General features: G+C 41.6%; 1 protein-coding gene across 1 annotated transcript; it reads left to right on the top strand.

Moving 5' to 3' along the window:
- Window positions 1-623: 623 nt before the first annotated feature.
- LOC127365843 (activin receptor type-1) lies at window positions 624-25,819 on the top strand. The gene is made up of 12 exons (XM_051404376.1): window positions 624-982; window positions 12,504-12,577; window positions 13,211-13,465; window positions 14,292-14,564; window positions 14,810-15,076; window positions 16,472-16,677; window positions 20,200-20,299; window positions 21,705-21,851; window positions 22,264-22,539; window positions 23,707-23,904; window positions 24,481-24,611; window positions 24,741-25,819. The coding sequence occupies exons 2-12, from the start codon at window positions 12,511-12,513 to the stop codon at window positions 24,873-24,875; spliced, it is 2,055 nt and encodes a 684-aa protein (XP_051260336.1). The 5' UTR covers window positions 624-982; window positions 12,504-12,510; the 3' UTR covers window positions 24,876-25,819.
- Window positions 25,820-26,438: the final 619 nt, after the last annotated feature.

The following is a 26,438-nucleotide window of genomic DNA, read 5'->3' as shown; positions in this document are numbered from 1 at the left end:
ATCCCTGTGTCAAAACCTAGTGTCAAGACTTTCTTTATTTAAATTTTGTACTCACATGTTGCATATTGTTGAATCAATTTGACATAGGCAACAGCACAAGGCCCTTAGTTGTATCCCAAGATGGGAACGCTGTACACAATGTATAGAATTAAATGTTAACTAAATGAAAGTCAAGTGTTCATAATGTAGACATGTCCTAATAAAAGTAAAAGTAGTCCATGGAGAAAAATATCCCCTGTGAGTGTTTTATCCGTCAGTATAAAGAAGTTATATTAGCTTCACCTTTACCAGCTGCAAAATAAGTGATGCTTACACATTAATGCATCCCTAATTATAATTATAAACTTAGCTATTCTGCACACTGGGTACAAGTTTTTTTGAATGCAGGACTTGCTTATTTTTTTTACTTTAAGTAAAAGATCTGAGGGCTGTTTGCACCAGTAATGAACTGAATTAATTAATCTCCCTCCCCTTAAGAAATACATAAAAAGTAAAAGAAAAACAAAGCGCTGATGTCTTTTATTTTGAAACCTCAAACCGGAAGAGCGTGCAGTTATCCCCTGGCTTGACGTGGGTTAATTACAAGTTGTTCCAAGGTAAGTTCCTCCTCCAATCCTCTCTCTGTGTGTATGTGTGTGTGTTTTTTTTTTTGCCTTCGTGGGGTTGGGGTGCGAGTTGAGAAGAGCCTCGGCGGCGCAAACGTGCGAGAAGAAACAAACGTTACAGAAATGTATCTTCATACCCTCTCTCCTCTGAACATCGAGTGAATTTAACACTTTTTTTAGGGTGTGTAATTTATTATTTATTTGGAGGGGTTTCCGGCGAGCGACGGACGATCATGTTGGCGTCATGTAGCCTCAGCTCTTCGGACTTTGGAAAACAAATCGGGTATTGTCGGTGAATTCTCGGGAGATGGCAGAATAGTTCGACCTGCGCCAGAAACCGAGCCCTCATAAAGCACTTTGAAGAAACAACAGGCGAGGTAAGTTCAATCATCACGGACACATATATATATATATATGTGTGTATGTATATATTTAAAATAAAATGTACATTTAACCGCGCTGTAATGTCTCCATCTGCGTGTAACACTCAGTATTTTCGGTAGACGTGGAGAAGTTTTTGCTCATTTGTAGGAAAAGGTGTCGTGACGAGCTCTCAAAAGAAATCCTGTCTCCCTCTGAGCCCCCCCCCCCAAAAAAAATCTTGGCCTGTGTTATCCACACACACACACACGTATATATATTTTAATTTATCTAATCCTTGCGAAGCTTTGCGTGAACACAACGCATCCGGAATATAGATAATATGTAGCAGAGGAGTGGCCTGTTATTTTACAAGTGACCGCGTCAGAGAGATGTTTTGATGAGTTGCTGATGAAGGCTGAAAGACACAAAATAAATTAAAACGTCTTTAGAGTTTGTTTTGTGTGGCTGTAAATCTTCTATTTCACAATCAAGCAACTAGTTGGGAGAGTTTTTTTTTTTCTTGTCATGCAAACAAGTCTTTGGGAGGGTCGTTCCTGCTTGATCGTGTGTCTCATCATCCCATGCTGAGCACTTTTAACATCACAATCAGTCCTGGAGGAGGAGGAGGAGGGGAGAAGAGATAGAAACACTGGGGGAGAACACACTTTATTTAGTTTGTTTCATTTTGAACTAGAAACACCAATATAGTTCTAGGTAGAAAAGGTAACTTGCTGAACAATCAGGACCAAAACACTGGAAATGTGACCTGATTTTAGGACAGTTGGGTGTAAAAATCCAGTAGACTGGCTGATGAGAAGGTGAAAACTTCATTACAAAGGTGTTAATGCTCGCTGAAAAACACTCAGAGATAATTGTTCAGATTAAAGAACGTGTGAACGGGGGATGTCTCACGCTGAAGTGTTCTTCCTCAGAATCAACTCATTGTGCTCTCACTAAATTACATTCCCACATACTAATCAGGTTTTTCCTTCAACCGGTAGCCCCGAATGTCTGGGGAGCACTTGATTGTGCATTTGTTGTTGCTGTGTGGCCGCCGGTGTGCTTGAACTTTTAAATTTTGGGATTGCATTCATGGGCTCACGCCTTCACCATTCACCAAACTCATATGCATGACAATCTGATAGCATGTGCTGTAATGGGCTCTGGCTTTGCAGACCGGTTAATCAATATGGATTGACCACTCGGACGTGGATTTGAACCACCAGTTGAAGTGCAGTCGTTTTTAATGTCAGTGATTTCTTGCCTTGAGTAGGGAATGGAGTGTACTGGAGATGAAAAGGCCGTCCTGGTTAGTGGTAGTTAGTGTTTGTGTGCTTGGTTGGTGATCTGGAGAATGTAACCCCCCTGTAGCTGACCAGTCACTGAGGTCGGGCCTCTTTTGTTGGGCGCCTGGTGTTCCCATTGGAGTCTGGCTGATAGTGGACAGATAAGGGGACGTCAGACAGTCTGGGCTGCTGTGGTTCAACTGTATGTGCATCCAGTTCTGTTCAGTTGGGGTAAGGGGCACCAGCCTGATTGTGGTTGCTCCCTCTGCCATTGTGATCCCCCTCCTTCTCCCCTGTATCTGGTTCTACAACAATGTTATTGTTTGGCTTTGGGCCTGTGTCATTGTTTCAAACATCCTATCTGTGGTAACTTAGTCCTCAACCGGGCAGGAGGTTATCTTCTCTCCCTGAGACTAACAATGCATTCCCAACAATAGCACTGGTTTGGGGTGTCTCTTCTCTGCCAATATAAAAAACCAAAGAGGACAACCCAGAATGTTTTTCTTATTTATCTTCTTTTCCTATTTATGATGCCTGGAGGTATTTATGTTGTTACACATGTTTTTCTAGTGCTAGTGCTGAAACAGTTAGTCAGTCAGTTAGTTGATCTACACAAAATCCGTCAGTAACAGGTCTGATCATTGATGAATCCTTTAAGTCATTATGGCTGCAACTAATCATTACATTAATCAACTAATGTTTCCAGTTGTTTTATATTGTTTGGTCTATAAAATGTCTGACCAACACAACAACCCCCCCCCCAATATTCAGTTTATTATCACATAAGACAAAGAAAATATTCACAACTGAGAGGCTGTAAGCACTAAATGCTTAACATTTTAGTTTGAAGACTAACTATTAATCAGTCATAAAAATAGTTGTTGATTTATTTTCTGACGATCGAGCAGTTGATCAACTAATGGTTGTTCTTATAAAGTAATTAACATACGTTGATTACCCCAATATTGATGATATGTTTTATACTTGTCTTTGTGTTTAGCTACTGTGTCTGAAGATTTCAGCTTAGACTGGGGGAAAAGTCTTTCCAGCATTTTTTGGTTTATCGCAGTCCTGCACAGTCCTCGTTCAAGTTTTCATTTCCACACTCTGACTCCTGAATTCTTTGGCTGCAGATGTCTTGGCCTCTTCATCAGTGCACTGCTGCAGTGGTTCTTTCTGGTGGACAGAAAGTATATAATTTTCCCACAGAGGTCTGAGCAGTTCCGAAAAGCAAGAGTATTAGAAGTTGATGTATTGATGATGCAGGCCTGAATAGCAATCATTTCTCTGTGCACAGTAATTTGGTTGTCAGAAGCAGCTGGCAGTTTGGGCTGGAACAATATGCAAGTGGAGAGAGAGGGCTCCAAAAGAACCCCGAGAGAGTGTGGCAGGGGGTTGGGTGGTTTGTGTGTGTGTGTGTGTGTGTGTTTGTGTGTGTGCGTGTATATATATATGCATATGTGTGTGGAATCAGGTTACACAGTCTGTCATTAACAAGAGAACTGCAGTTATGGGACCAAGATAGACTGCTTCAAGTCTGAGCAAGAGTCTGAGGCTCATCGCTCTTCCATGTAGGTGGCTCTCAAGTTAGGGAAGAAGGGGAGGGGATACTGCATGTGTGTGTGAGTGAGAGAGAGACAGGATATGAATGTGTGTGTGTGTGTGTGTGTGTGTGTGTGTGTGTGTGTGTGTGTGTGTGTGTGTGTGTGAATGCAGGTGGGAGGCGGTGGCTGAAGGATAGAAGGGGAGCAGGATTTGGCTCGAAGTATAGCTCTGAGTAGCAGCCTTCAGCTATCTGTCTTCAGCTTTTGGCCATATGTACATCCTGTGTGTGTGTGTGTGTGTGTGTGCATGCATTTATGTGTGTATATATATGCTGACTTACTAGAAAGTTCGACTAGCAACAACCCTGGCATCAGATGAGGCAGCAGGCTGCAGAGGAGCACAGCATGTGGGTTGCGTTTGCTTCTGCACTATGCTCGTGTCCAGTTTTTTAGAAAGGGGCCCTCTGTCTGCAGTGTTATTTTTAGTCAAAAAATCCTTGAGCCTTTTTAATAATCATCAGCCTTATGTAGCCCAAACATATCACGATGAGAGGAGCTGTCTGGGACTTGCGGGCACTGCAGTCTCAGCATGACACTGGAAGTTAGAGGGAAAAAGAGAATGAGATAAAAGACTGCCTGTGTATCTGCCAGATTTTAGCCTTGTTTCTCTGGTTGCTGTTTGGGAGCTCGCTTTCTTCCTCTTCTGGTGGCTCTGCACAGACTTATTGATTTCTAGTATTCTGTTTTCAAATGTGGATGAAGACCAGAGGAGACAGAGAGGAGGGAGACAAGACACTACTGTCTGCACAGATGCACACACACACACACACACACACACATAGATCTGCAGTGCTCGTGGCTCCTCTTTCTGCACACTAACCCCAGACTGCACTGGAGACAGTCTGCAATACACATTTTATGAGCCCTTCACTTGCTTCAGTGCTCTTGTCTTATCGCTCAGCTGTTAGTGGGGAAAGTTATGGCTTTGTTTCAGTTGCTGCCTCTCTCTGATCTCATTCCCAGTCCCGGGCACGGGCTCCTATTTGGTGTGGCCACTTAGTCTACGAATTCAGAATGATCTATGTTTCATTTCTTGGGTCACAGGGTCATGAACTCAAGTACGTCTGATATGATGGTAGTGCTTCAGCTTCACATTGATGGGGCTTGCTTGGATTAGTCCAGTTCATTCTTCCATGCTTGAGCCAAATGGGGCATTTGTAATTAGGGCTGAAATCAATATCACAATTTTTTGCGACACCTGCATTCACGTACATTATGATACGCAAAAAATGCCTAAACTAACTATTATTTTCATTAATCTGACAATAACTTTCTCACTTAATCAATAAATAATTCATTAAAATAAATCCACATCACCATTTCTTACAGTGCAAACTGACATGTTTGAATTGTTTTTGTCCGACTGGCAGCTGAAAACCCAATGTTAGTTTAATTTTTTTTAGTATCATATCATCACAGTTCAATTCCACTGAAAACGTATAATTTAATTAATTTCCCATTTCTGAATTGATCATTACAGTTTACCATTTACTGCTGTTCTTTTTACCAGTCTCTCCTCTCCAGAAGGTCAGGAAACTCCCGGCCATAAAGACTCCATTGGCAGCAGGATGTTATAGCCCAGGTCAGACACACTAAGGAGCGTAGTGCTGTATACACACTGTGTCGTTGCAAGCTGTTTGCTGAGCAATTATCATCACGGTGGTGAACGGTTTAGTCGATGTTTGTGGGCCACACAGCGAAGGTTATCGCGTCAGCCCTCTTGCCTCCTGTCCTGTAGCCCTGCCAGGCAGGACGCAGAATCAATCAAGACTAAATATTCCCCGAGCTTTGATTAGCTGTACGCACAGCTCCTTTGGACTGTTTGCCTGATTTTACTTGTTTCACATGAAGGTTAATCTGTTTAAAGGGTGTACCGTGGTACAAATCAAGGTGTCCTTTTGAGAATAGCACCGCCCCAGACCAGTGAACTTTGTGAGATGGACGTTTGGAGGGAGAGTGTTTGTGCATTCCTCTGTTGGCAAACATAGCTGAGGGCCATAAAGACGATGTTTGAATTGGCCGTTTCAGATGTTTTGATGGCTGTGTGAAAATGAATGTCTAATTGCTATGGTGACCATTGCATAAAAGACTTGTTAACAGTGTCTTCACAATGCTGTAAAAAACCTTCCTGGTTGTGTCTCACTAGACTTCACTCAACACAAGGGCATAACAAAACCTCTCAGAACCAGAAAAACTACTATAACTATGTAGAAATATGAGTGTGGTTGCTTACGTTTTGGTTCTTTGCACAGGTGATGTTGTGTCTCGCGATCACGCTGAACAAATGTTGTCCTCACTGTCTGTGTGCTAGACTCTCCCAGACTTTCGGTCTTTGTCTTCAGTTGTCCTCCTTCTCTCACAACTATTGCCCTGGGGTGCTGTGTCTTTCATACTTTGTCATGGAACTTCAGTGGAAACAAAAGTGTAATCAGAAATGCTCGTCTGTTTGTTGGTGCCGGGCCTGGCAGAGTGTGTCAGAGTGGTGTTGTTGGTGCAGAGGTGGAAGGCAGGGTGGGACTCCAGCCGGAAAAAAGGCAACTATTGTCTCTGATTACATTTGATCTAGGCCGAATAGTGTGTGTGTGTGTGTGTGTGTGTGTGTGTGTGTGTGTGTGTGTGTGTGTGTGTGTGTGTGTGTGTGTGTGTGTGTGTGTGTGTGTGTGTGTGTGTCTGGGTTGTACTGTATCCAAGGAACAAAAAACCTGCTATGCTGTTGCCCAGTACAATGAATGTGTGAGTGAGAATTGAACATAAGCAGGGGGCATTTGCATTTGATTACATTCCTCACATTGTGAATGGAGGCAGCTGCTGAGATACTGTAGAGCCCTGAGAGATGGAGCCTGGCTCGACCTGACGGGGCACTGCGGATTCCACAAACTTTTCCAAGGGGCTGCAGAAGTCCCTCTTTCATCTCCCATTTGATGAGGCTCTTGGCCAGCGAGGTGTGTTTCCAAAGGTTAATGAGCTTTGCTTTCTACTCAGCAGAATGATACGTCTTTCACACAACCCCCTTAGAGTATCACACAGGATATCAAGAAGGGGTCGACCTGTGTTTCACTGTTACACCAGACAAGGTCACAGCACTGCTGTGAGTTCAGAATACTATAATACTGATGCCAATACAATACCTGAGTTAATTACTAAGGACAGCATTTCCTAAATATATCAGTATTTAAAGGTGTCAAGTTTGGGACGCTTTTTTCTTTGATGGAACAAAAGAGCCTGTTTTGTTAGTATTTTGTGCTCTACTTGCATGCAGATTAAAAGCCCAATTGGACCAGAAGAATGCAGCAAAGAATTAACTTGGAAGTGGTCTCATGGGTAGATTCTTCATTACTCAAACCAGCTGCTGTCTTGATGTTATTTTGTCAGAGGATATTTCACATTATCAAATAAAATATCTGTCCTAATATTTTCTGATCCTGCTGCTACAATGACCAGCGTATTTTAGAAAACTCGACTGCCATCTTGTTGTCGAGTGTGTGCTTGGCCTAGACACAAATGGGGCTTTTCCATTGCCACTTTTGGCTGCACCAAGATGCACCTGTGAGTTGGTCAGTGTCTTGAGTTGGGTCAAAGAGTGCCCAACACACCTCCCAGTGGGTTGAGGTGATGTTGGAGTACTATACGCATATATGTCTCTGTCCAGTACACAATTTGCCGACAATACCGAAGAAGCTTGTTTAGGACCACTTACAATGTGGCAACTGTTACAAGCCAAGTCTACAAACCAACCGCTCAAAATACTGTATGGAATTTTAAGGGAAGTAAAGCCAAACCCTATTTAGTATTTTTCTACATTTTCAAAACACAAAAAGCAGCACAGGTGGATGATTTGACTTCATGACATGTCTCTGCTTTTTTTCCTCCATAACCCTACATTTCATGAGGCATTCATCACACACTCAAAATTGATATCGTACAGCCTGACACAGATTTGGAATCCAACTTTTTTATTAGACCCATCTTCCACAGTGTGACATGCAATGAACCTGCATGATTGCTGATATCACACAGTGTGTAGGGGCCTTAGGTGTAAAACCAAATACACAACAAACTTTCCACTAGATGAGAAGGCCCATCAAATCTGTCATAAATTGGTTTGCCTCAAGGTGTTTTCGAGATGACACAACCAGAGATTGGCATTTGTTTCATGATTGAGATGTAATTGAGGAATTAATAACACACATAAAAGTCAGGTAGAAACTGTTGTTCTTTATTCATAGTGTTGGCACACTGTGAGCTAGTTTTTGACTTTTAGAAAACAGTTTTTTTTATGATGGTCTGATGCTCTGATGGTCAAACATTAAATTAAACACCAGTATTTGAATCATTAATGTGCATGCTTTTTTTTTGCAAGATTCATTGTAATCTTATATTCTACTTAGTTCATAAGCACATTTGTATCAAGTGAAAGTGTGTATTCCTCATAACCTACTAAAAAGTTAAGATTGTGTGTTCTTTTAACTCGGTTTTAGTCATCCCAAGTGTCGTATTTTACTGTAGGCAGAGAATGTTTTTTCGACTGAGGTGAACGTGTTGATTTGCTGAGCTGTAGTGTGAATATGAATGTGGGCTGCTGCAAAGAGTACTTTCGCCCTGAGGTCTGTATTACACCCACATCCACCTAGGAGCGAACCATCTGTGTGTCCCTGATGGCATGCTGGCACTTTGGCTGTCTGGGTCTGGAGCCGGGGACGGGGACAGGGACACAAACAGCAGGCTCCGCATTGCCCCAGTCTCTGCCTGTTTCTTCCCTCGCCGCCCTGCAGTTTGCTGCAGTTTCCTCGGTGCCTGGGCTATTTGTGCCATGGTAACTGTGCCAGCCTGCCAGCTCAGACACATATTCCACCTCTCGTCTCCCCCTTTGCCAGCATGATGACTCAGCAGCTCCTGCAGGGCTTCCAGCCTCCTCCCTCCTCAACCTCAGTGATACACCATGCTCATCAGACAAAGTAGTGTTTTGTCATTCTCTCCTTCATCCTGACCTGAATACAAAACAGACCAAAATAATAAAGTATCCAACTAGACTAACAGGTTTGGTTTGTTGTTGAAAGCTATTTCAACAACAGTCAGTTTAAAAATGTCACCTAGAAACAACAAATGTGAAACGTAGATTTTCTGTTTTTTATTACCATGACACTTGAAGATGTAAGTGGAAATTTGTACCAACTCCTCAAATGTATTTAAATAATCATAGCTGTCAAGTCCTTCTTTTTGGGGGTTCAGTTGTTTCAGCATTTGAGTGGCATGTTTAATCATCTCCATCTAATCACTTTAAGCTCTGCTCAACTTCTTAGAGAAGTGCTTATCAAGATAGCCCTCTGGAGTGGAATCATTGGAAAGAGTCTAGGAGGAAGCGTGGCGTCATAAAATGGGAGCCTTGATATGTAGGATCACTTTCAAGTCTCTTGAGCAGCACTCAGCAGGAGTCAACCCTAACATACTTTTCTCTTGGCCATGTCTATTTCAACTATTTCTCTCCGGCCTGTAGAGACTTTGGCTACCTTGTGTTGAGCTGAATGTGGTCTCTGTATTTCCATGTGCAAGGTCAGTGCTTACGCATCTCAGAGACATCAATATCATCATACAAAATACCTGTGGGGGAAAAAGTATTGAATAAATATTAAATCAAAGGATAAATCCATACAAAATAGTCAATTTAAAGTACTGATCCTGCATTTCCAATTTTTTCTTAAGTAAAGGTACATTAGTATTATCTAAAACTTCGAAAAAAAATCAATAGTAAACTTCCTGATTATGCTTTCATACATAAATATAATCTATGTTATTTTATTTTTTACTGATGCCTTAATGTGTAGCCGTTACACTTTGCGGCTTGGTTGAGGTGGAGCTATTACTACCTATGTTCAATGCTACTACTTTCTACTGAAATGTAGTTTTAAACTAGTATAAAATGGAAATACCTATGTAAATTACAAGTACTTCAATGTTGTACTTAAGTACTGTACTTGGGCTACATTCACACCTCTGTTTTAGTTTTAAAACAAAGGCTATGATGGCTGTGATCTACTTTTAACCACTGCAGAACATGAGTTCAAGTCACTCTGAGATGGCAACCAATATAAACTGCCTGACCCTTCACAGATTGAAGGAGGGTGTTAAAGAGAAGGAAACATAATGCATTGTAAAACAAACAGCTTACTCAGTGTATAAATGTTGCTCGGCATTATATCATAGTAAGACCCATTAGATTATTAGTTCCAACAGCAATAAACATGGGAAAATATATCTTAACTTATAATTACCATGCGGTATTTATACTGGTTTCCTATTACAACACCACATCAGAGGATATAGGAAGAGGGAATAAAAGGAAAGATGGGGGGGGGGGGTTGAGACAGATAGAGGAGGGTGGGGGGTGAGAGCACACCCTTGGCAGGATGTCAGCTCCGTGAACACACACTGCAGAACGCTGCCAGAGAATTCAATACGCAGGGATAGAGAGCTGCAACAAACACACACATACACATTCGCACACAGTGCCATAAAGTTGTCTGTTCAGATCGCAATCGGTTCTGCAGATGCTAGCCCTACCTCCTTTCCAAGATTCCCTTCTTAGGTTTCCAATATCAGGACTACTCCTAGACTGTGCATTCATCAGGCAATGCTGTTAGCTGGCTGGATGATATGTTACCAACAAACTACGCCTCGTGTACATAGATGTAGAGTAGTTTCTGTTTACTCTTCTCTTGCTAAATAAATAGCAATACAAACATTTTGCATGTGGGCACATACTATGTAGGAGACCAGGCAACTCAGAAGGCCCCCAGGTTTGCGTAGACTGAAATATTTGCTGTGTACATATAAGCAAACACATAAGAAGTCTGCCTAGCTGCTTGGCTGTCAGTGTGCGGCTCACTGCTTATGATAGCTTATTTAAGATAAAGTGTCTGCGTGGGAGAGATGAATTGAGACAGAGACAATTTCAGTGCCCCGTTGAGGGTCTTTCAGCAGTAAATGTAAACAAAAATGCTGCAAATCATTTACCTACACTAATTGAAGCCATTAAATGGAGCCTCATGACATGCTCTACTTAGTTAATTGAGGTGAGTTATTGATCTGTCAGCAGTGTGTGAGTCAGGGTGGTGTGCTCTTTGTTGTCTTTCTACATGAGTGATATATGAGTCAATATCAAGATAACCAGTCAGACAGAATCACCTTTTTTTCCTAGGCTCTAGTCTGTGCTCCAGACTATTTGTCCACTGCTCCTCTGCTTATCTCTTTATCCTTTTTTCCTCCGGCCCCCTGGCTTCACCATAGCCCAGCCGACAGTCCCCCGACCAGCATGGTGCCCTTCTTCCCGCTGTCCCCCTGGGCGCTGATACCAGACACCTCCTTGTCCCACTTCCCTCCCTTTGGCCTACCTCGATGTTGCAGCCCACATGTCTCTCCCGCATTGGCCCCGTTCTCTGCCCTTCTCTGACCCACTGTCCCCCAGCTGCCCCCTGGCTATGCCTCCTTTGCCTCCTCATGCCCTCCTGCCCGCTCCCTGCCCCCGTTGCCGCTCCCCTCTTCCCCTGGACTAGAGGGAGCAGACAGAGCTCCTGATTATCTCTGTGTGGCAGCCTCTGTTTTGTGCTCTGATTAAAGGAGCAGCATGTGGTCTGTGTGTGAGCGGCCCGTACAGACGCCGCCGTTGGGCTAATGCTAACATTACGTGCTTAATCATTTATGTCTGGGAGACGGGCACAAAGGCCTGAAGGGGGTGGAGGTAAGGGGAGGGGAGGGAGGGAGGGGGGCGCTGGGGTATTTATCATTGGCACAGATGCACTCAGGCGCACACGCACATGCTTTCAAGTTAACGGCCCCGGTGCTTAGTATGGCATAAACAGGGCTCGCTGCAGGTTATGTGGTCTCCACAGAACTCACATATCATCTTTATAAAATTGGTAGTTCGGGGGGGGGGATTTTTCCCTTGAGTTTACAGTGTGAGTTAAACTGGTGGTCTGTTTAAAATCTGGCAGCGGGTAAAGCAAACAAACAAACATAACTGCACGGCGTATGTGGACGCTTCCACAGACGCATTAAATATTGAAGGATTAGACCGTCTCCAGGTCTCCAAACGATAGTATTTGGGCACCCACACTCTCCCCGCTGTGCTCCTCTCCTCCTTCTCCTCCTCCTCCTCCTCCTCCTCCTCTCTCGTCTGTCTGCTCCTCTTCCCTCACTGCCAAGCAGCCTGTCCCTCCAACACACACAGACATCAACACACACGCTCGTGCACACACGCAGAGGCAGCCAATAGGAGAGCACCAGTCTCCCCATTGCTTGCCACTCAATGCCTTGTTGCCAGGACAACAGGAAGACATGAGACCCACTTTACTTGAGCATTTTAAACTTGGTGTTGACTCTTTTTTTTTTTTTGAAAATAAGAAAAGGTCTCCCTCTGTAAAATTGCTCTCTCTAATACTCTTAGGTCGACAGCAAATCCTCTTGTTATCTCTCTGTCTCTCTCTGTCTTCTGTCTCACCGTTCACTGTCCCAAAAAATACCAAAAGCATTCTAATGCATCAATATAAAAATCGCCTTTAAATCCTTTACTTTGCATAATATTTCAGCCCATTCATTGGACTGCAGCGCTCATTTTTGTGTTTTTTTCTCTTCTTTTTTCTTCCCTCCAGGTCTACAATGACAGCCGGGGACATGTTTCTTCTGGTTTTGATTGTCATGGTCTTTCCCTGTTTCAGCTTGGAAGGTAAGTGTCTTGTCACAAAACACAGCTCGTCACGTCAGACCTAAAGGAAGGCTTGTGCTCTAGGGAGGAGAGAGGTGTCCTGCTAGCATAAAATAGACAGGATCTAGTTGAATTTAGTTCTCTTGCTAGCCTTGTTACTGCAAAAGAACAAGATTACAGTAGGTCATACATCTGTCACTGGTGATCCCAAGCACATACAGTAGAAAGATGTGCACTGGATGTGTTCCCCATTCTCTTTTACTCCAGTTAACACACACAATCTTTCAGCCTCTCTCTTTTCTGCTGCCCCTCAAGTCTCTTACATGCATAGACCAAAAATTCACACTTTTTCCCCCCTTTCCCCGCCCCTCTTCAGTCTGTCTCCCTCTCATCTGCTGTCTCTCAGTGTTATTTTAAACAACTGCAGTGACTGTGGAATGCAGTGGAAAGTAGAGTTTTTTTAGGGTGGCACGTCACACTCATCCTCATACTTACATTAGATATACATGCATCCTTACAACAGGTACAAGCGCTGATCATCTGTCACAAAACATTTGGGAGCATATTCGAGATTAAAGTACTTCTTTGAAGCTCTCAAACTATTTTCATGGATGAAATCTGACCTGTTCCATACTTTCCCCCCCTCTTTTACAGGTGACATCAGTGTGAGGAACTCTGAATGTTTGTGTGACGGTGCATCATGCAGCAGTGGGGACCGGTGTTTTGGCCTGCAGTGCTTCACCTCTCTCTCTATACTGAACGGGACATGGGTTCTGCAGAAGGGCTGTATTGTGGCCGATAAGGAAGTGTCTTTGGACTGCGGAAGCCCACCGACTCCCGAGCTGGTGGTAGAGTGCTGCGACGGGGATCTGTGTAACATGAATGTTTCCTTGCAGTCGCCGGTAAAAGGTGAGATGTTTGCATCATAACATTGTGTGGAAGATATTCTGCCTGAACTTCTGCTTTTCATTATTAATCCCATTTGTAGTCCCTTACCTTCAGGTCAGTCTTTTTGAAAAACAGACAAAAGATGGGCGTGTAATTTTTACCACTGCCACGACTATCCTTTTCTATATTTTGTGCTGTCTCACTGTTTTCAGAGACACTTGAGAGTTGCCTGCCAAACACATTTATTAACCAGCCTACCACCAACTTGGGAAATAACTAATCTGTACAGCTGCCCAAGGACTGTTACTGTAGTAGTTAATAATCAGTCTTAATAGTCAGTCAGTCAGTCAGTGTTAATAAACAGTATTAGCTGCATTTCCACTAGGACTGGGCAATGTGGTTAAATCAGTAACACAATTTTACTGCAGATATTAATATATATTATATGATATGGCAAATGTATACAAAATCACACATAAAATAACAAGATTTTGTTCAATGCAGCGAACTGTGTTCCACTGTTCTGTATGAATCACTTCATATATGTAAAATAAGAACTTTCCAATGCTTTCAAAATTCAGAATCACTAATTTAAACAATATAATTTACAATATATAAACCCCATTGCAATATGATTAAGCTAATATATCTATATGGGCCTCTTATTAAAGTTATTTTATATTAGCAGGCGTTCAAACAGGAAAATATCAACTCATACATGAACTCTTGTTAGATGCCCATTTTCAACATGCATGTTTTCTGATCTGAGTGAATGCCATTTAATTTAATGGGTTACTAATAGTATTGCTCTAATGGGTTTCCCCATATCTCTATTTCCTCTTATCAGATATAGAACTGTCTGCTGGCAGACCAGTCCTCAGAGACCAGGACTGTGTGTGTGAGGGCGGTGTGTGTGAGCGTGACCATCGCTGTACGGGCCAGCAGTGTTTCTCCTCACTGCAGATGATTGATGGGGTGGCCGTCCAACAGAAGGGCTGCCTGAGGGACGACGAGGAGGGCAGAGCCACCTGTGCCATGCCACCCTCATCGGGCCATGTTGTCAAGTGCTGCCAGGGCCATCTGTGTAACATGAATGTCACTGTGCAAGCTCCCGGGAAAGGTGACTTTGTACACATTGTGCACATTTCTCTTGGCTGCCGTTCACCATAGACCTTATGTCACTTAAGATTGTGTAAAAGTTCCACTTTGGATCTCCTCTCTCATAACAATTTCATTTTATGACAAAACTCACCATATAAAAAAACTATAGGAATTTTGATGGTCTTGCAAGAATAGCTTTAATTATGTCTTGTGCCGAACATTTACTTATTTTCCAGCCATGTTTTCTTCTTAAATCTTTTCCAGCGGAGGAAGTAAAACCCCTGATCAAAGAGAAGCACGAGTGTGTGTGTGAGGGCAGCTCATGTGAAACAGGGAACCGCTGCATGGGCCACCAGTGTTTCTCATCCCTGACAGTGAGCGCCGGCTCCCAGGTGTACCAGAAAGGCTGCTTTAAGGTCTATGAGCAGAGCACGTTGACCTGCAAGACCCCACCTTCCAGAGACCAGATTGTGGAGTGCTGCCACGGACACCTGTGTAACATGAACAGCACCGTGAAGCTTCCTGTCAGAGGTACAGTACTATACTACCCAGAATGCATCACAAGTGAACTGTTTTTCTCTCAAAGATGCTCAAGAGCTCCATCTGTTGATTTCAGCATTGAATTCTTTTTCATCTATTCAGAATAGTAATGATCATGTGGGCTGGTTATTACTGTTTTTAGACAAAGTAACACATATTTATTCCTCTCCATCATTTCCTACTGAGAGGGCTATCGGCTGTGAATTTGTCTGCCACGGCTTTTCTGGATGGTTTCTGTTGGCCTGAGTTACACCTCTGTGCAGTCACACTCCTGGCACCTTATGAAACAGAAATAGGGGAGACAGTGGGCAAACCAAAGGGAGGTTTTGAATATTATTTAGTCATGGTCCACTTCCCTTCCTATCCCCTCGGAGGCTGTCAGAGCTGCCTGACAGGAGCCCAGAGGGTGAAGCCACCTGGGAATGAAGGAGGCATCTATATGCAGAGTTGTTGTTGCCCTTTTTGTTTATTTCACCTTTACTTCTGTCTCTACAGCAGTCTTTTATATTATATTTTTAAAAAAAAATATTTATACCTAAAATACCACAGCTATGTATTTTTTATTTATGCATATGAAATGGGCAAATTGGAAATATTTATGTTAACCTGACTTAAGAAGGTGCCCTTTTACCACATCATAACATTGTCAGAGAATTAAAGGTTTAACATATTGTTTTACTCACACCATCGCCACATGTTGCAAACCTCCACTTGTCTTGTTACATTGCCACAAATGCAATAATCAGGTAAAGAAATATATTATAAAAGAGTAGATGAATACATCCCTTTGCATGTGTTTCCATTCGGTTCAAGTCGAGTGAGTGTCTAGAATGTGCTGCTAGTTGTGTGGGAGAAACAGTTCACTATTCGAGTAGTTTAGAAAAGGGGATCATTGTCTGTGCTGCGGGCAGAGCTGAGCAGTCTTTCCCTTTGGAATGTTTGGAAAGTGTGAATGGTGGTCAGTTCCTCAGGCCGACCTCTGCTGACTTGATGAGATCCACTCTCTGTGTGTGTGTGTGTGTGTGTGTGTGTGTGTGTGTGTGTGTGTGTGTGTGTGTGTGTGTGTGGTGTGTGTGGTGTGTGTGGTGTGTGTGTGGTGTGTGTGTGAATGTATTGTCGAACCTCAGTATGTGTGGTCCTGTCAGAGGAAAAGCTACAGAAGCTAAAGAAGAGTTCTCCGTCAACAGATATAATTATTAGCACCTCTTCTTGAATCATTGCTAAGTTCTAGTGGACGCTCCCATCTCAAATATCTTCTGACAAATGTGATCCAAATTTAATCTTTAAAAATCTATATTTATTTAGTTTGCTACAAAATGTCCAAAATGATGTCCTGATAATCTGAGGAAAATTCACACATTGTAATTATTTTCTCTCCCCTCACAGCTGAAGAGCTATCCAGCTACAGCGTGACCACATTGGCTGTGGCCATTGTGGCGCCCATCATCGTCCTCATTGTCCTCTCTGTTATTGCTATCCTGGTGTTCAGACGCATCCACCACAACCAAATGGAGAGACTAACATCACGAGATGCAGAATACGGAACTATTGATGGCCTTATAGCATCCAACGTGGGGGAGAGCACTCTGGCGGTGAGTAGTAGATACCATGTAGGAGGGCACCTCCCAAACTTATTGGGAAGAATGCTAAAGGCATATTTTAATTGACTGCTATGTTGAATATTAAGATAAATCAAATCCAGTTATTTTAGTAAACCTAGTTTCCATATACTGTAGGGATTATAAACTGACCACAACCTCGAGTGAGGCACAGATTATCACATGTTTGAGTTAGTGAAAAACAGGGCTGCACAATAATCAGACTATTATTGAAATTGCAATATGGCCAAGTGCAATATGAACACCACTTGTCGTACAAGCATGTAGGAGAAACTTTGATGACTGCGAAACTGGCAAAAAACACAAAAGGCTTTATGTAGCACGAGTGTTTGGTTTCCCCTCTGGGCTACTGCAGAAACATGGTGGACTCCGTAAAGGAAGACCTGCTCCTTCTGTAGATAAAAAAGGCTCTTTCTAAGGTAACAAAAGCACAATGATTCCTATATTCAGGTGATTATAATTAAAACATATCTATAAATATTGTATTCTGCCAGTAGATCCTAAATGTTACACACAGGAACTTTAAGAAGGAAACTATGGGAAGATACTGAAATTGAAACTAACTTTATGTATCTGAAATGTGCACTGTGAGCAGAGCTGCATTATGTCAGAAAATATCAGTCCAGGATTCAGTAAAAGATTATAAAATATTAAATAACTTGGATCAGGATCAGTGAAAAAGCTTTCTGAAATCCTTTACAGTACGTTTGCTTTTTTCATAGAGTAGGTGAAGGCCGATATGTATAATATTTGACCATATTTTAACATGTGCAACTGAATATGGATGAGAACTTGTCTTTTTGTATTTCTCAGCTGCTGAAAATTAAATCTATAAGTCAGTTTCCTGTATTTAAATACTTAATCAGTGAAACCATTTTACAGCACCAGGAATCATTAATAATTTAGATTTAGTTGTTGTCAAGTGTGTTATAAAGTGAGTTCCAATATTTAAAGACCTACCAATCATTTTGAGAGTGTCAGCAGATCCAGTCTCGCTATGGTGTCTCTTTTCTCTACACTTGGATCATAGAGGGAGTCTTCAAAGTCAAATGCAAATGTGTACCAACAACAGAGATGGAAACCCCCTTCTAAAATGATGTGCTGGGTTAACTCAAGGGATTCAGCGGATGAGTTAAAATTCTTCTTCATTTTAGTGGGAACTTCCGCCTCTTTGTTCACAAGATAAACAACAGACATTTTTTATATATAAATCTAGATTTCTGATCAAGGCACTTGTGGTGCAACTGTAGAGTTTAGTCTTATTTGCTGTGATTGACCCAAATACTGAACTGAAGACAATTTAGAGAAAAAACATTTCTGGTCTGGTCCACTGCACAATTGTTGTGATGTTGAAAATGTTACTTCATGTATCTGAATGGCTTCTTCAGTTCTTATTTTGACTTTGTGTCACACACAATGCATGAATTAGCTAAAGGACTTTTATGATAGGAGCAAACACATTAAATAACTAAATACAGGGCACAATATATCCCCGAAACCTCAAGTTTGGTTTAGTAAATGTTAGATGAATACACTGAAGAAACACAGAGTTAATATTTAAGCCTTAATATATTATAGTGCTTAGTGTCGTTGTTAGGTCAACACGTGCGCGGTCTGTCTCAACAAATGATTAAATTCAGTAGTGCAGACTATCACTCCTGAACTTTCCAGATCATAATCTCAATTCAGTTTGGTCATTCTTATGTTAAAAATACATTTAAAGGCATAGTGGCTGCGTGTGTGTGCGTGTGAGTGCGCGTGCGCGTGCGTGCGTGCGTGTGTGTGGTCCTATTGCTGGAATTAAATATTTGTTTTTGTTTTTCATCTGCTCATTTTTCCACTCTGTTTGAGAAATGCCTTTTGCTATTTATTTTCTCTCCACGGATCTATGGATTGTAAGTTTTCTGCAGAGTGGTTTATGTTTTGAGAGCCACTAAACTGATCCAGAGTTTAGGTGGAGTCCTGTGGTTAGAGTTTAGTCTGAAAGACAACCCAGCACATTCACTGGCTCGCCCACTGTGTAATCAAGTTCAGCAGAAATGGCTCATAGTCTAGCTTGTTCCTTTACAAAATACTTACTGTTACTGTCCATTCTGTGATTCTGTATCCTCACAAAAAACACATCATACATTTAGATAAATTAGTATACTTTTATTTCTATTGAAAGCATTTATTTCACATCTGTTTTTCTGTCTTCTTCCGCTGTCATAGAACATACAATATCTTTTGTAAACATGTCTGAACTCCTGAAAGCTCAGATTATCCTGTTTATTTTTAATTATGAAACTTGTAAATAACATGTCCAACTGTTAAAGTATGATCGTGTGTGTGTGTGTGTGTGTGTGTGTGTGTGTGTGTGTGTGTGTGTGTGTGTGTGTGTGTGTGTGTGTGTGTGTGTGTGTGTGTGTGTGTGTGTGTGTGTGTGTGTGTGTGTCAGAGAAAGAAATAGCTGATTTTGGCTTTCTTTCAAGCCATTTCCAAAGTCCATCAATGCACTTGGCAATGGGAAGCCCAAATTTGGAGCCACAGAATGTTTGTTTCAGCATAATTAAAAAGTGCTTGGCAGCACCATGAGAAAGATTATTAGGAACAGTGGTGTGGCTGTGAAAAGCAAATTGGACTGTAACACATGTGCTTGTCCTTCTGCAGCCTGCTGCCCAGAAGTTGTCTCTGATTATAATGATATTGCAGCATTCTGATTACGTCCTGGCCCAAATATACCCTCCTAAATACAATCCTCCTGTACCAAAGAGAGGGATTTAAACTCTGCCGAGTAACTCATCATTCATTTTATGGCCTCTGTCTTTCATTCCTCTGTTGTGATTCCAAATTGTCTCTCAGGCAGCTCTTGCATTATGCATCTGTTTATCTGAGGCATCACTCTTCTCTGTTGTTTTCAACCCTCATCCTCCCCTCCCAGTTTAGTCATTTGTTTTGCTCAGCAGCTGCTGACTCTGTTGCTGTGCACTGCCCTCCTGTGTCAGCACCGGGATGCTGCATGTCTTTATAGCTGAGATAAAAATAAAAGGCTTAGCAGCATTGCGCCTGTTTTTGAGTCTGGCCCTTGGATTAGATCAAATCTCCAGCGCCCACACCAGTCACCGGGGAGGGGGTGGCACTTCTGTTGTTTACTCAGCAGGGGGCACTCTGTACCTCCAGCACAGACACACACACCCACTCACATTTACACACACAATATCTTGGTTCACACACAGCTTGCCCCCCTCCATCTCACGTGGGTGCCACATCAAAGGCTGCCTGCTTGTATTAGTCTCCATCTGAGTCCCAGATGCTCCTTATTTCATTTTTAGGCTCGAGCCACAGGATTCCTTTGGGGAGGTTTTCATTCAGATAGCCCACTTACAAATACACACACACACACACACACACACACACACACACACACACACACACACACACACACACACACACACACACACAAACATGTAAATATACAAGCTCTTTATTCTTTGTTTCTGTTTTTCTCCTTCCCAGGATCTGCTGGATCATTCCTGCACTTCAGGAAGTGGCTCTGGACTCCCTTTCCTTGTTCAAAGAACCGTTGCACGACAAATCACACTCAATGAGTGTGTGGGTAAGTGTCCTGTGAATCTGTGTTCCCACTGCACTGCCCCTCTCAACATGCTCTTTTTTGGTTGTGGATAGTACCTGGTACTTTGCTTTGCTGTACTTTGTTTTTTCCTTTTGGCATCACCTCATTCAGGGTTCCTATGAAGCTGTTCTGATACGAAGCAGTGCAGTGAAAACACTGCAGACCAGTGGTCAGAGAGAATCTTCACTAGTGCGACACAGTCATCCTGCACACCAACCTCAAATTGCAACTGCAATTTATTCACTCGACCCAGATTTTTAAAAAATAGAAGCCTGCAAAACCACACTGTGGTCAATTGATGAAGTGCAGATGTTCCTCTGTTTGGTTGCTGATAAAAGATATCCTCCATTGTTCCTGTGTCTTTGTGTATTGTTGAAGATGATGTCACAGCAGTTTCATCCAGCATCACTATGATAATCAGCTAATAATCCAGCCTACATGGAGGGGGTATCAGCTGCAGTGGAAAATGAAATCGAGAAAAGTACCTCTTAACAAAAGTGCATTGAGCTGAGTTGTTTCATGCAGAGGAAACACTGCAAAAAAGGCAGTTTTCATTCACAATAGCACAGCGTCAGAAACCTCATTCATTCTTTCAGGCACTCCCATCGTGCTGACACGGGATCGTGGCAAAAAGTGCAGTAAAGTGCTGCCAAAATGGTTGCCCTGTGTCAGTTTATGCCTCAGTTTAGCCATAAACCATTTGGCAGCACGTTGTGATGGACAAATACAGAGTGTGAAAGGGGGTATATATACCAGATACAATACTTTGTAGAAGTGATGGTTCTATTGTTCACCTAGCAAATTATTGATACCATGATATCTTTGTTATAAACTCTCCCTTGAAGGAGTAAAACTTGCTGTGTAGCATCTATCTGTCTGATAAGCTTTTCAAACTGGACTATTTTCACTGATACTAATACACTCTTTTCTGCCTTCCTTTGTAAGGCCAATAGATGTTCAAAGACCATCCAATACATGCACTACTTTATTTACTTGTTTTGCAATAATGCGCAACAGTTCTAGCAATTAAGTCCCTAGAGACAGAAATTGTGCAAATGAGATTGGTTGTAGTATGTTAAATATCACAGGTTTTCATATGGACAAACATTTTGCCATAGTTATCAATGTTGAGGATTAAGTCACTCATGTTGAAATAAAGAGTTCACTCATTATTTACCACTTGTATTGCTACAACTGGTAGTTGCTTCCAAAATCAACAAACTAATTCAACAAATTTAGTTTGCATTCATTGGTTTTTGGCCACAAGGGGGCAGCAAAACAAGCTGACATTTACACAGACAACACTGTGTAACTCGTCTCCTCCCTCTTGAACACCCTTCACACCAGTAACAAACAGTCATTTCTCCCATCTTTTCTTGCCCACCAGGTAAGGGACGTTATGGTGAAGTGTGGCGGGGTCAGTGGCAGGGAGAGAGTGTCGCAGTTAAAATCTTCTCCTCCAGAGATGAGAAGTCCTGGTTCAGAGAGACTGAGATCTACAACACCGTGCTGCTCAGACATGAGAACATCCTGGGTTTGTACCATATGTCATATATATTGAGACTGTTAGCTGTGAGAATACATACTGCAGGACACAACGGGCCACATGTACCTGTGTGTTGTTATTAGTTATTTATTATTATATAATTGTATAACTAATTGCTAATTTAACCCAGCATAACCCTAATTTGATTGATTATGGCAGGACATAATATAATTAAAAATTAAGAGGCTCTAGTGCTTAAAATAATTATTTATTTAAAATTCTGTGTTTATCTCTTGTTTTAAGAGTAAGAAATACTTGTACAGATCATTAAACCTTGCCTTTACTGGCTATTTATTGTACTGCTGTGCCTAAAATGTCCCATTGGTTACAGACTATTGTACATGTGTTTATCAAAGGTTTTTAGGAATTGCACTGATGTCGGATATTTCTCTCAATTTAGGCTTCATAGCTTCAGACATGACCTCAAGGAACTCCAGTACTCAGTTGTGGCTCATCACTCACTTCCATGAGATGGGTTCTTTGTATGACTACCTTCAACTGAGCACCCTTGATGCATCCAGCTGCCTCCGCATGGCACTCTCCATTGCAAGTGGACTGGCACATCTCCATGTTGAGATCTTCGGCACTCAGGGCAAACCAGCCATCGCCCACCGAGACCTCAAGAGCAAAAATATATTGGTTAAAAAGAACGGACAGTGCTGCATTGCTGACCTTGGTAAGAATACTTACAGTATCTATCAGATGAATACACTGTTTTCCAAACTTATTTTAATCTAATAGTTTTTTTCTCTCAACCCCCTGCTGAACAAATCATTATAAACCTATCTGTTTCTAAAGATACAAAATATGTCAGGCTGACTTCTATGGAAAACAATGCACTAGACAACTGGAGCAGCTTTGGATTTAAATATTTCACAAATGAAACATTATTCGGCTTCAATAAAGAGCTGATAAAAGCTGATGACCCATAAATGTAAGGTTATTTTAACTACCTTAAAGCAACTGAAGGGGGTCAGTTGAATGTTATGGTGCATGGGCATTGCATAAGAGATGCATCTGCAGTAATATCGCTCTACTCGTATCTATCTGCTTAGCTGTATTTGTTGTTAATTTGGGAAGAATAACCACCACTAAATGTACCACTCGGCCCTAATCAAAAACACATTTAGAGGAACTCAGACCACTTTAACTAATGTTCCACCTGCAGATGCTTGGATAAAAAAATAATTCAGGTACAAGCCATAACCAGGCAGCAGGCACGATGTGTTTACAGGCTCAGTGTAATAAAGTCTGTTCAGGATGACGCACTTTGTCCTGTCCCGAGAAACATGGGGGCTGTTGTTTGTCTCCAAAGCGTGTTGTTCTTATGTCGGAGTACATCTGTTGTACGGGAACAGGACTGTTTACGACGAACAAGTAGCATTTAGATCAGTTGATGGAGTGAGTGTAGTGTTTTGTCCTCACCGTAGTTGTCTGAGACAGGAAAATTAAAGTTTTCCTCCACAGAAAAATATGTTTTGCTTTTTGTTACGTCACTTAAATGACCTTCACTGTGCACATTCATTCATCTGATTAAAACGTTTCTCTGTGCTCACTTTAAATATGAGGTAAAGACGTGTACCTACGAGCATGAGTATGTTGATCACGAAACAATTGTGGTCTACTGCAAATTACAGAAGTGTGCTGTGGAAACTTGAAACCTCGTGTGCATACTTTTCAGTGAAGTAGGAAACATATTGTGTGCAGCAGTTAAACTTTTAAAATAAGCAATTGCATATTCATAAATCTATTTTCAATGAGGGAGGAGGAGATGTCATTTTAACGAGGTAATTTTTTTGTGGAGAAGAACTTTTCTGAGAAGTATTCTGTGTTTTCATGCTAGGTCTGGCGGTCATGCATTTTCAAGACACCAACGAGCTGGATGTGGGGAACAACCCTAAAGTGGGCACAAAGCGCTACATGGCCCCTGAAGTGCTTGATGACTCCATCCAGATGGACTGCTTTGAGTCCTACAAAAGAGTGGACATCTGGGCCCTGGGCCTCGTCCTGTGGGAGATCGCCAGGAGGACAGTCAGCAATGGTCAGTACACTTTTTACACAACATGGTAAAGTGATGAACCTCATTTAAAGCGGACTGTTATCATAGATACCATATTTATGTGTTAGTGATAAGAAAGTAAAACAGGTTGGCAGATTGAGTGTATGATAGGCAGAGAAATCGTCGTGAACCTGTGGTTCTCTTCAGAATTAACGCATCATTGCTTTAACTCAGATGAAGTAAAAGCCTTTTCTGCTGTTGATAGAAAGATGTGGCCTTGATAAACACTTCAGCATCCACTCTCTGTGGTCTGTGGAGAAGCCAGAAGCGTCTTATGTATAATAAAACCTTCATCCATTCACTGTCAAATAGGTTTATTGCTTTGTACTAGGAACTGGGCTTTCAGCAACACTTAACATATTGATTTACCCCCATCACAGAAACCTCATATCTCAATTATGTCCCACAGCTGCACTTGAGAGCAAGTTAAGGGTGAAACAGCCAAACCACAACATGAATCTTTTTTTTTTCTATAAACCTAAATGTATTTTATGTTATTTATTCATCAGTATATGTGATCTTGAAACTAAATTGCTTCGTGCTCTGCTCTTCTCGTAGGCATTGTAGAGGACTACAAGCCACCTTTTCATGATGTGGTCCCAAGTGATCCCAGTTTTGAGGATATGAAGAAGGTTGTGTGCGTGGACCAGCAGAGGCCCAACATCCCAAACAGATGGTTTTCAGACCCAGTATGTAATATTCAAACTGTCATTAAGTAGCACATAATTCAGGTCCTCGTCCTTTTGATATCCACAAATAAAAGCGTTGCTATAATATTAATAATATTAAATAATTTTGACATCTTATTTCATTTTCAGACTTTAACCTCCATGGCGAAACTCATGAAGGAGTGCTGGTACCAAAATCCATCAGCCAGATTAACAGCGTTACGCATCAAAAAGACTCTCACAAAGATCGACAACTCTCTGGACAAAATCAAAACAGACATTTGAGCCTGACTCACGAAGAAGAGGCAGACATACTAAAGGCCTTTGAAGACATCCAGAGGGTGGAACATCTTAGAGAAAAATCTCAAAAGACAAGAGACTCGATGGGTTCAGTGCCCTTATAGTGGCACAGACCTATATTTATTTTAAAAGACTTGGCAGGACACATTTTGGCATCCAAAGATGGCTTACCGGGCATTTTTGAGACTGCCAATGGTCTTGGAAATAGGAAAATATCTATTCAACTTATGACATAGGAGCTGGACTGTTAGCAATGTTCTTCAAGGAAGAAACTGTTACCTGGGCATTTGAGTAGGCTTGCTTTTGTTAAAAACCGCAGATTTTGTTGGACACATTTTTTAGTTGGAAAAAAATGTCTGAACATATTAGCAATTTCACTTTATCTCTTTAATTGTACTGCATTATTCATCTGCATTATGGTGGATCCACTTGCCAATTTATTCTGTATACTTTCTTAAACAGTGATCACAGCAAGCAGTGTTATGTTTTACTTTGTGTCACCTCTGTTTACAATGCTGTCAGAACAATTTCTTGGGATCTCACGAATCCTATAACATATAGTCGTATGGCTGCGTCAATGGCACTGTTCTTTTCCTGAGATATCGTCCAACTAAAGGTACTCTGTCGCAAACCTTTTGTATATCACCATGGATTTTACATTGAATTATGTACCTGTTCTATGTTTTGTTTCTTCAGCTTTACAGAGACAAATGCTAAAAGAACAAATAAAATATCTGCTAGATGATGCTCAAGTCTATGCCTCCAGAGAGCTGTAAGTAAGCCTGTAAAGCCTGTATACTGTCTTAAAGCGTGCATTGTTGTCTTAATGCGTGCATTGTCAAGTAAATGAAGTCAAACTTCAGCCTTTTTTATTTCTTTAACATTTTATATCAATTAGTGATTTATATTAATTAAATAGAAAAAATGTGTTTTATCTGTCTCATTTGTTTGTCTTGTCGGTCCACCATTTTGGTCCAGACTCAAATATTGCAGCTATTAGGTCTATTAAGGTGTAATTGCGACAGACATTCATGGAGGATGAATCCTACTGACTTTAGTGATCCTCAGACGTCCTGTAACACTTCCTCTTATGCCACCAGCAGGTTAAAATATTTTGGTTTTATAGCGATGTTGTCTTGACTACTTTTGGCTGGATTGCCATGACATTTGGTAAACATATCCGTGGTGCCCCAGACACGGTGTCCTAAGGACTTTGGTGATCCCCTGACTTTCCCTGTAGCACCCCCAGCAGGTCAAAGTATTAACTTATCCTGTAATATCTCTACATCTCTATTAAGGATTGGTCAAGCGGTAATCTCAGTGGCTGGCAGATGTTTACTGCCTGGTACAAAAAATGGTTTCAGTATGTATAGCTAAATTCCCCCATTTTTGAACACTAACACTACGAAGGGTGAATTTTTATATAACTCATCTTTTAAAATTATATAAAGACTTAGAGTTGTGCATAATTCAGGGTCACTTGGAGTGAAAGGTGGGTGCTGTCAGGGGCAGCTGTTTTCAGTAACCAGGCTTCATTCAACCCGCCTC

This window comes from Dicentrarchus labrax, unplaced genomic scaffold, assembly GCF_905237075.1.
Source record: "Dicentrarchus labrax unplaced genomic scaffold, dlabrax2021, whole genome shotgun sequence".
NCBI classification, from domain to species: Eukaryota; Metazoa; Chordata; class Actinopteri; family Moronidae; genus Dicentrarchus; species Dicentrarchus labrax.
Note: the sequence above shows the minus strand (reverse complement) of the source record. Positions and strands in the feature narration are given on the sequence as shown.

Coding starts and splice junctions, on each gene's coding strand:
- LOC127365843 (XM_051404376.1), top strand. CDS start 12,511: ATGACAGCCGGGGACATGTTTCTTCTGGTTTTGATTGTCATGGTCTTT. Junction 22,540..23,706: donor GTGCTGCATTGCTGACCTTG/GTAAGAATACTT, acceptor TTTTCATGCTAG/GTCTGGCGGTCATGCATTTT. Junction 23,905..24,480: donor CAGGAGGACAGTCAGCAATG/GTCAGTACACTT, acceptor CTCTTCTCGTAG/GCATTGTAGAGGACTACAAG.